The following is an 11,111-nucleotide window of genomic DNA, read 5'->3' on the forward strand; positions in this document are numbered from 1 at the left end:
CTGATGCTCAATTTTATTGGTTGTATGTACCTTCTGTTTGAAACTGTTTTTGTACCCTCTCCCAATGACATACCTTGTTATGGCAGAGTGGTTTTACCAATTTTATTGGTTGTATGTACCTTCTGTTTGAAACTGTTTTTGTACCTTCTCCCAATGACATACCTTGTTATGGCAGAGTGGTTTTACCAATTGTATTGGTTGTATGTACCTTCTGTTTGAAACTAGAAGGTTATTATCTTTAGTTAGCATGCATTTTGTTTTGCTAAACATTTATTATTATTTAATTGTCTGTACAAAATTGATTCTGTTTATTCATAATTACGTGCATGTAATTTTTAACGGTATCCTTTTCACTTCTTACCATGGTTTTTTATCATGCGATAGAATATTTAGTACAGTTTATTTTCTGTCAATAATTTATTTTGTCAACAGTATGCCACCAAAGCGTACAGCACCAGTCACCAGGGCAGCTACAGCAAAGCGTTAGGCAGCGACAACCACATTTTCTGATCCAGTGGAAACATCAAGTAATCCTTCTGCGGTGCTGCAAGTCCCCACTACCAATCAACAAGGTGAACAGCGAGCTGCTGCAGTCACAATACGTAATAATGCTGCAGAGCAACACTTGGACCCAGAAGGGTTAGCAGCCTCTATCTCACGTGCAGTCATTCAAGGTTTGAAGGATGCTGCTCTTTGCAACGTTGCAAGCCCAGCAGCAGCTACTGCATCTCAAGTCGTCCAACCAGTTGTCAATGACATTACGGGTAATGTACAGGGGGTTCAGGCTGCTAGACAGCCACTGGATTAGATTAGTGATTTGTCTGTAATTCAGGTTACACAGCAACCTATAATTCAGGATTCAGAGAGAGAGAGAGAGAGCTACAGCCAACCACACTGTTCACTAGCCAGTCTGTACCTTTGGTAGCAAGAGTGTCAGATAAGGTTAAATCTAAAATCCGGGCAGGTGATTATATTGATTTCGCTACTCTGCTTAGTAATCCCTTCCTGCGGGATGGTAGGTACACCGTTGCATTATCTGATGGTGTGGGTAGGCCTCCGCTTTGTCTTGAGCCCGCTGCTAGTACTAAGAAAATTGCGTCAATTGAGTAGTGGATTTCTACATTTAACATTTTTGTAGCAATGTATACTCTAAAGAAGCCTGAGGATATTTCAGGTCTTATGAAATATGGAGAGGTGGTGCGTGACCTGGCAGCCAAAAAAGGCTGGCTGGATGTTTTATGATGAGCAATTTCGCTTTCTGAAGCAGTCAACCCCACTACCCTGGGACAAAACACACTGGGAATTATGGTTACAAGCATTACATTTGGGGAAAAACATAACAAGTTTCGCTTAATACACCACTTATATTGTCCATCAGGCTAATCAATAAATGATGGTATTCCAGCCGAGTTGGCAACTGTTCAGTATGCCAATATTGATGATGCAGTTAAGATTATTAGGGATCTGGGTCTAGGCAGTTTCTTGGCTAAAACTGACATCAAATCAGCATTCAGAATTATTCCAGTAGCTCCACATGACCGTTGTTTATTGGGTTTCAGGTGGGATGATAATTTCTTTTTCGATAGATGTCTTCCAATGGGGTGCTCAACATCATGCCGCATTTTTGAACATTTTAGTTCAGCTTTAGAGTGGATTTTTGCTTAAAGTTGTGGGTGTTGAGGCAACTATCCACATTTTGGATGATTTCTTATTTCTGGCACGAACTAGGGAGCGCTGTTTTTTCAGTTTTGCAGGCTTTTTTGGATTTGTGTGCTGTCCTTGGGGTTCCAATTGCACAGGAAAAGACTATGAAATCTAACACTTCCATGGTGTTTGCAGGTATTGAGTTAGACACAGTTCAAAGCAAGTATCGACTGCCACAGGATAAACTGTTGTGTTGCCGCAGCTTAATTGATACTTTCTTAGTAAGGAAAAAGGTGATACTCAAGGAAATTCAGTTTTTGGTGGGGACCTTAAATTTTTCATGTATTGTGGTGGTTCCAGGCCTGGCATTTTTGCGTAGGTTAATTGATTTGACAAAAGGTATATCCGGTTGACCAAAGAGGTTAAAGCAGACCTGCTTGTGTGGAAGCAGTTTTTGGATAGTTATAATAGGAAGACAATTTTTATGGATGCTATCTGGCATTCGTCCGATTTACTTTGTTCACAGATGCAGCTGGGTCACTGGGGTGCAGTGGCATTTTTAGTTCTCATTGGTTTTTTGGGGAGTGGCCAGCTGACTGGAAAGTTCTTAATATTGCAGTCTTGAAGTTATTTCCAATCAGGCTGGCTCTTGAAGTGTGGGGGCATTATCTCAGTAACAAGCAGGTGTTGTTCACTGACAATGAGGCCCTAATGTCAGTCTTGAATAAGCAGTCGGCAAAGGATAAAGACCTGATGGTTTTGGTTCGTCGGATCGTGCTCATTGGCCTTCAGTTTAACATTCTTTTTAGAGCAAAACATATTCCATTGTCTTTCTCATTTGCAGGTGGATCAGTTCAGATCAATGGCTTATGGCATGGATACCAATCCAACCCCAATTCCATCACATTTGCTACCAGTCAATTGGAAATGGAAGTAGGCAGACTTTTTACAGCAGGCCATTTGCAGCTCTTCTAGGACAACATATCAGCGTGCATGGTGGGTTTTTGCCCAATTTTTGTATAGCCAGTTGGGGGTACATTGTCCATCATTACCACTTCCGGAAACAACCATTGCTCTGTTTATTGGCTACCTTTCTAGGCAGCACCTGGCACCATCCACTGTTTCAACTTACTTGTCAGCCATTAGCTACGTTCATAAAATTGCAGGTTTTTCAGACCCAACCAAGTCTTTTATGGTACACAAATTGGTGAAGTCATATCGAAAGTTAAAACTTCAACTGGATGACCGTCTTTCTATCACTCGTGATATTTTGCATTGTCTAGTTAAGGCTATTCCACACGTTATTTCATCTGCTTATCAAGGGTGTTTATTTAGAGCAATGTTTTTAACAGCATTCCATGGGTTCCTCTGGATTAGGACAATTACAATTAAAAATAGACAAGATGTGGGTGGGGCCATTCTTTTCAATCAGTTGCAGTTCATTGGAAACATGGGTAAACCTCAGTCAATGAGATTAACCTTATCCAAATTTAAGCATTGCAAACCAGGCACAGCATTTGTTATTTCATTTTGTAGGAGGAAGGTGACTGATCTTCGCCTGTGCAGACAATGTGGGATTTTTGCCAGTTACGGGGAGTAGATGCGGGCCCACTTTTTTGCCTGCCTGTAGCATTGGGCATTGGACGGTGTGATTTCACAGCTCAGCTTAGGCGTTCTCTTGAGTTTTGTGGCTTTAATGTTGATAGGTTCAAGGGACATAGTTTTTGTATAGGAGCAGCCTCACAAGCTGCTTCAGATGGGTTGTCTGATGCTCAGATCTGTGTTTTAGGTAGATGGAAGTCAGATGCATTCAAGGGATATATTAGGCAACCAGCAGTATGGTAACATGTTTACAGGAATAGACGAAACATGTTTTGCACTTGAATATAGGTCAGGCAGGGGCCGCTATATATGGGTACCTTATATTGTTCTGTTTTTCCTTGTATTCGATATAGGTCAGGCAGGGGCCGCTGTATTCGGATTCAAGCAATTTAGTTAGTGTTCACTTAAGTAATGTACTTTCATAAGGAGTTACCTCTGCTTCTGGTCATTTTGGGTGGGGCGGCCACACAATAAAGTGGCTTGTGGCGTTTCTGGGGCCCACACTGTTACAATATGCTGATGTTCTTTTGTTTGCATGACCTTTATGACCGTTACGCGCATGCTCTGTGTTGTTGTTGTTTTTTACTCAAGATGTCGGCTTAATAAATGTTGCGTCTGCAACGCATCCAGACCACGGTCTCTTCGTGACTACTTTCACTTATAAGCCCGTATCGAAACATGGTGGCAGCGTAGCGACTGGAAGTCTTGAAGATTTCTGAACAAGTGAAAGAATCCACAGACTGTCGATAGAACTGAATTCTGATCACAAAACGCAGTGAGTGAATTGAACTTTCCCGCATTACTGTAATCACGTGACCTGGTCGTGTCGAGTTAAAAACTCTACATAATTAGCCAGTGACATCAAAATATAGACATTGTTGAATTAATTATGGCTGACCCCCCTGTTATCGATCAACAACCTAGCCAGAATGTACCAAACCCTGTCTTACCACCAACTGCACCACAAATTCCATTGCCTGCCCACTTGGATATGGGTGACAGCGCCACCAGTGTTGACAAATGGAAACTCTGGAAACAGATTTGGAGCAATTATAGCATTATTACTAACCTGCAGAACCAAGCTCCAGCGTACCAACTAGCACTGTTTTTACATTCTATTGGGCCTGAAGCTCTAAGTGTATACAACAGCTTTGATTATGGTGCTGGGGAAGATAAAAGTCTAGTTGATACAGTTGTCAAGAAATTTGACAAGCATTTTATTGGAGAAACGAATGAAACCTACGAGAGATATCTATTCAACAAGAGAGTCCAAGAGCCGGGTGAGAGTATTGATGTATATGTAACTGCTCTCAGAACACTAGCAAAAACGTGTAATTTTTGTCAGTGTCTGCATGACTCCATCATCCGCGACCAGATAGTGATTGGTATAAAAGACAACGCAGTCCGTAAACGTCTACTACAAGAGCGTGACCTGAAATTAAACGCCTGTATTGATATTTGCCGCAGGGCTGAAGCAACTGCCTCACAACTGAAGGAAATGGGAGGTCAACATGAAGTGCACAAGGTGAAGTCAACTCAGTCCAGAGAGCCACGAAAGAAAATGGAGAACAAATATTCAAAGCCTGAAGCAAAAACTAGGGATATTGACTGTAAATTTTGCGGTTATAAACATGTTTCTGACAAATTGAAATGCCCAGCGTGGGGTAAAACTTGTTCATTCTGTAAGGGTAGAAATCATTTTTCAAAGAAATGTAGGAAATCTAGTAGGGCACATGCTGTACTTGACTGCGACTATGACACTAACAACCGACCTGACAGTGACTCTGACTCTGACCCTGAGTGGATATCCTGTGTAAAAGTCTACACTGTTGGTTCTCAAGGGAAACAAGTCTACGCTGAAATGGTCATTGATAGGCAACCAGTGAAATTTCATTTGGACAGTGGAGCTAGTGTCAACCTTTTGCCTGCTAGATACGTTAAAGAGAGACAAATCAAGCCTTGTACCACAACCTTAGTAATGTGGAATGGTACTAAAGTAAAGCCTGTTGGAGTTTGTCGATTGAATATTTGCAATCCTAAGTCGGGCAGGAAATTTTCCGTAGAGTTCATCATAGTGGGAGATAACTTAACTCCACTACTTGGTCTTCGTGCTACTGAACAAATGAACTTATTGTCAATACATAGGGGAAATTTCAAGCAAGTCAATGCAGTGAAGACTGACAGCAAAGATAATATCATCGCAAACTATCCTGATGTGTTCGATGACACTGCCCAGGCAAGTTTGAGGGCGAAGTGCACCTCCATGTGAATCCTGCTGCAGTCCCTGTCACTCTTCTGTGTCGACCAGTCGCAGTTTCAGTTCGAAGTAAACTGAAAGCTGAACTTGACCGACTTGAGAACTTAGGAGCTCTAGCCCCTGTAGACAAACCCACAGAATGGTCTAGTCAGTTTGTTACTACCACTAACAAATCAGGTGAAATCCGAGTATGCATTGACCCGAAACCCCTCAACGAAGCTCTTTGACGAGAAAGGTACCAGTTGCCAACACTTGACGAGTACCTACCTGATTTAGCAAAGTCTAAAGTCTTCACAAAAGTTGATCTGTCTTCTGCATACTGGCATCTAGTCCTTGACGAAGAATCTAGTCTTTTAACTACATTCAATACTCCATATGGCAGATACCGTTGGCTTAGACTCCCATTTGGTCTCAATGTCTCAAGTGAGATATTTCAAAAACGATTACATCAAGCTTTAGAAAACTTGCCTGGTGTAATATGTATTGCTGATGACGTTATTGTTCACTCCGAGACTGTTACTGAACATGATACTCACCTTGAGAAACTGCTGAACAGATGTCGTGAGAAAGGGATAAAGCTCAATAAGGAAAAACTTGAACTTTGTTGTTCTGAGATTCGCTTCCATGGACATTTGTTAACGTCAGAAGGTCTCAAAGTTGACCCGGATAAAGTGAAGGCAATACAAGACATGCCTACCCCAAGAAATACTGAAGACGTCCAACGTCTCAATGGCATGGTGAACTACCTCAGCCGATTCCTACCTCATCTGTCTGATATAATGAAGCCAATTCGACTGCTGACACATTCTGATACCCCATGGGAATGGAGCGCAGTTCACAAATCAGCTTTCACTGAACATAAGTCTAAGATTGGTTCAGCACCTATTCTAGCCTACTACAATCCAAGCAAAGACCTGGAAATACAATGCGATAGTAGTCAGTTTGGACTTGGTACTGTTCTAATGCAAGAGGGTCGTCCGATTGCCTATGCCAGTAAAGCACTAACACCTACTGAAGTCAGGTATGCTCAAATTGAGAAGGAGATGCTCGCGATAGTTTTCTCTATGGAGAAATTCCACCAGTACACATACGGCCACCACACCATTGTTTATAGTGATCATAAACCACTAGAATCAATAGTGAAGAAGCCGCTACACAAAGCACCCAAACGACTACAACGTATGATGATACGATTACAGAATTATGACATTCGTGTTGTGTACTGCAAAGGTAAAACAATGTACATTGCAGATACACTGTCAAGGGCACACCCACCCACCACTGCAAGTACAAAAGAAACGGTCTTTGACAGAATTAATATGATTAGTTTCCTACCCATCAGAGAAGAACGACTGGCCAAAATTCGTGACGCTACTGAGAATGATGAGTCATTACAACTGCTGCAGAAAACAATTATCGCAGGATGGCCACACAGCAAACACCAACTTCCTGCGCAGGTCACACCATACTTCAACTGTAGAGATGAACTCTCTATTCAAGATGGCCTGATATTTCCAGGAGAGAGAGTAGTTATTCCGCATAGCATAAGAAAAGACATGCTAATTCGCATACACTCATCTCATATTGGTGTGGAGGGATGCCTACGAAGAGCACGCATTAGCCTGTATTGGCCGGGCATGTCAGCAGAAGTGAAACATCATATCTCATCATGCGAAACCTGCAGAACTTACGAGACTAGTCAAGCAAAGGAAACACTGATGAGTCATGAGTTACCTCAACGCCCATGGCAGAAGGTTGCGACTGATCTCTTTACACATGACAACACTGACTATCTCGTGACTGTTGACTATTACAGCGACTTTTACGAACTAGACAAACTACCAAACACACGATCAGCGACTGTGATAAAGGCAACAAAGAGCCATTTTGCAAGACATGGTATACCTGAACAAGTCGTATCCGACAATGGACCCCAATATGTTTCATCTGAGTTTAGAACATTTGCACAAGCATGGGACTTTGAACACTTGGTCACCAGTCCTTACAATAGCAAAGCCAATGGAAAGGTAGAATCTGCAGTCAAGAAAGCAAAATGCATTCTAAGGAAGTGCAAGGACTGCAATAGCGATACATACCTTGCCATACTCGACCAGCGCAACACCCCTACACAAGGAGTAGAATCCAGTCCAGTACAAAGACTCATGAATCGACGTACAAGAACACTACTCCCTACAACAGCTAGACTACTACAACCAAGGTATGTCAACTCAGAACAAGAGCGGGAAAAAATGAGACACAAACAACTCATACAAGCTAAGTATTACAACAGACAAGCCCATGATCTACCAGTTTTAGAGAAGGGTGATGTCATCAGGATGAAATCGTTTGTCCTCGGCGAGAAGAAATGGCGTAAAGGCATCGTGACACAATGTCTCGACCAGAGATCTTATACCATAGACACACCAGATGGCACCTACCGACGCAACAGAATGCACCTGAAAAAATCTGCTGAATCTCCTGACAGACAAACATCACCACCTCATGACAGACGTACAGTACCCACAAATACTCGGTCGAATACCACATCTGATTTGAAATCAGCTGCTGCAATGCCAGCTACACCCACGCTGACTGCACCATACAAATCACCCACCAAGACACGAAGTGGACGTACTGTCAAACCACCAGCCTACCTTGACCAATACACCACTTGACTGACTATGTGACATGAAAGTCTGTTTTAGTAGCCAGTTTACTGTTATTGGTTTGCACCTGTTGAGTATTTTTACTGTTTGAAATGTTATTATTATAAATGTTATTCAGTATTTAGCATATCCAGATGGAGCATGTACTTTATATTCATACCCTAATGTGAATGCGATCTGTTTCATTATGAACTATTCACAAGCACTGCCAGAACTCTTATATACAACAAATTGTAGTTCATCAACTCATTCTTTGAAAAGGAAGGATGTTACAATATGCTGATGTTCTTTTGTTTGCATGACCTTTATGACCGTTACGCGCATGCTCTGTGTTGTTGTTGTTTTTTACTCAATATGTCGGCTTAATAAATGTTGCGTCTGCAACGCATCCAGACCACGGTCTCTTCGTGACTACTTTCACTTATAAGCCCGTATCGAAACACACACCTTTGTGGGAGATTAATTTGTGCTTAATTTTCACTGATTTATTGTTTTGAAAGTTTTCCTCGCCTTTGACCTTTGACCTGTGACCTCCTTGGAGGTTTTTCTGTTGTAATCTTTCAGTTTGAGGAAACTGGCGAGGGATTTTTTATGGTTTACAAGCCTCTCATTTTTCAATAAATGTCAAGAATACTTGGCCTTTCATTCCATCTCATTTATGTTATTGTCGTCTATCTCCTACAAACAGAGCAAAATGACCAGAAGTGGTTCAGTTTAAGTGCAGGGATATAAAGCATAGATTATAGACAGATAATCAGATTTATATACATGCAATTGTATTTTAATACCAGTTGGAGAGCGCCCTCTATGGATGGCGCATTCTTGTTTAATTGTGCCTTAGAGGGAGGGCAGCAACATTGATCTACCTCTTTTGAACTACACCGTCGACTTGCCGGCTTGCAGTTTGTTTCTTCTACAATTTTAGTCACCCTCCACCACCCCGTGTACCTCCATTGTAATTATGCACAGGTGGGTGTGGGCGTTTCTGGGGCCCACACCTTTGTCGGAGATTAATTTGTGCTTAATTTTCACTGATTTATTGTTTTGAAAGTTTTCCTCGCCAGTTGACCTTTGACCTGTGACCTCCTTGGAGGTTTTTCTGTTGTAATCTTTCAGTTTGAGGAAACTGGCGAGGGATTTTTTATGGTTTACAAGCCTCTCATTTTTCAATAAATGTCAAGAATACTTGGCCTTTCATTCCATCTCATTTATGTTATTGTCGTCTATCTCCTACAAACAGAGCAAAATGACCAGAAGTGGTTCAGTTTAAGTGCAGGGATATAAAGCATAGATTATAGACAGATAATCAGATTTATATACATGCAATTGTATTTTAATACCAGTTGGAGAGCGCCCTCTATGGCTGGCGCATTCTTGTTTAATTGTGCCTTAGAGGGAGGGCAGCAACATTGATCTACCTCTTTTGAACTACACCGTCGACTTGCCGGCTTGCAGTTTGTTTCTTCTACAATTTTAGTCACCCTCCACCACCCCGTGTACCTCCATTGTAATTATGGCACAGGTGGGTGTGGGCGTTTCTGGGGCCCACACCTTTGTCGGAGATTAATTTGTGCTTAATTTTCACTGATTTATTGTTTTGAAAGTTTTCCTCGCCAGTTGACCTTTGACCTGTGACCTCCTTGGAGGTTTTTCTATTGTAATCTTTCAGTTTGAGGAAACTGGCGAGGGATTTTTTATGGTTTACAAGCCTCTCATTTTTCAATAAATGTCAAGAATACTTGGCCTTTCATTCCATCTCATTTGTGTTATTGTCGTCTATCTCCCCACAAACAGAGCAAAATGACCAGAAGTGGTTCAGTTTAAGTGCAGGGATATAAATGCTATTACATTACGAACATTCTGTTGGTTATGCCAATATTGTCATAAATGTATTGGCTTCTCCTTAGATAACTATAAAATTCAAATGTTTATCAGAATGTGAGACGGAAATGAAGACATATATGAGAGACAAGAAGGTTTAACTATTGGAGAAACTAAAACCGGGATAACACAACTATGGAAGCTTTGGCGGTAATTGTAGGGTTTAAGTATTTAAATGCATATCTTGAACGCACAGTTACTAGTATATATATATACTTTTAACAGTCTGTTTGTTTTTATCTTCAAGGCAATATCGCCCTAAGTTTCAATGTGTGTTAAGCATAGGCTGCCAAACTTTTAATTATATTGGTTTGTTGTGAAGTTAATTATTCTACAAATTTATAAGATGGAGGGCTGAAATAGTATTTTGGAAGATACAATTGACGAAAGAGCAACGGAAACGTTTGCGGGGATATCTATTATGGGGCATGTTAATATATTTTGCACAGCGTTTCGCGGTATACAGAAAAATGGGATACCTCCCATACTCACCTAATAAACAACTGTTTGGGGGATTTTTGTGAGACACCGAGGTAATATCTACAAGGAAGAAACTGGATTCGTTCGAGGCAATCATACTGTCGAAATCCCCAAATTTCAACACCATATGTTAAAATTGGCAAAATCTTGGAGTCAAAAAAGTTTAAAAAGTACATCATAATTTAGCGGACCTGTTTTGTCACCTATTTTCATAATGGCAAACATGGCCTTTTTGGCTTGTTGTGCTAAAACCGTTGTTGCTGTCGACCATAGAAGTCGACAAAAAATATAACCCCAAGATATTTATAGTAGGAAATTGCCTCGATTTCTTCACCTTTATAAAACCATATTTCATTCTTAGACAAGTGTCCACTAGGTTCAAAAAACACAAATTTTGTGTTTTCCCTATTCACTTTCATTTTCCATCTGTCACAGTAACTACTTAATATTTTAAAAGATCTTTGCAACCTGATCACGATATCTGAAAACATTGCTACATCATCTGCAAATAATAAGCAGACAAGTACAGGGTCGGGGGATAGCTGTATGCCATGATCATTGCGTTGCTGCAGTTCAAAGGA

At 41.0% G+C, this 11,111-nt stretch overlaps 1 protein-coding gene across 1 annotated transcript; it reads left to right on the forward strand.

The window, feature by feature from the left end:
- The first annotated feature begins 4,135 nt into the window (after positions 1-4,135).
- Positions 4,136-8,178, forward strand: LOC146734695 (uncharacterized). The gene is made up of 2 exons (XM_085507606.1): positions 4,136-5,482; positions 5,746-8,178. Exons 1-2 carry the CDS (start codon positions 4,136-4,138, stop codon positions 8,176-8,178), a joined length of 3,780 nt encoding a protein of 1,259 aa, XP_085363732.1.
- Positions 8,179-11,111: the final 2,933 nt, after the last annotated feature.

This window comes from Saccoglossus kowalevskii, chromosome 14 (assembly GCF_978046115.1).
Source record: "Saccoglossus kowalevskii chromosome 14, keSacKowa6.1, whole genome shotgun sequence".
In the NCBI taxonomy this organism is placed as follows: Eukaryota; Metazoa; Hemichordata; class Enteropneusta; family Harrimaniidae; genus Saccoglossus; species Saccoglossus kowalevskii.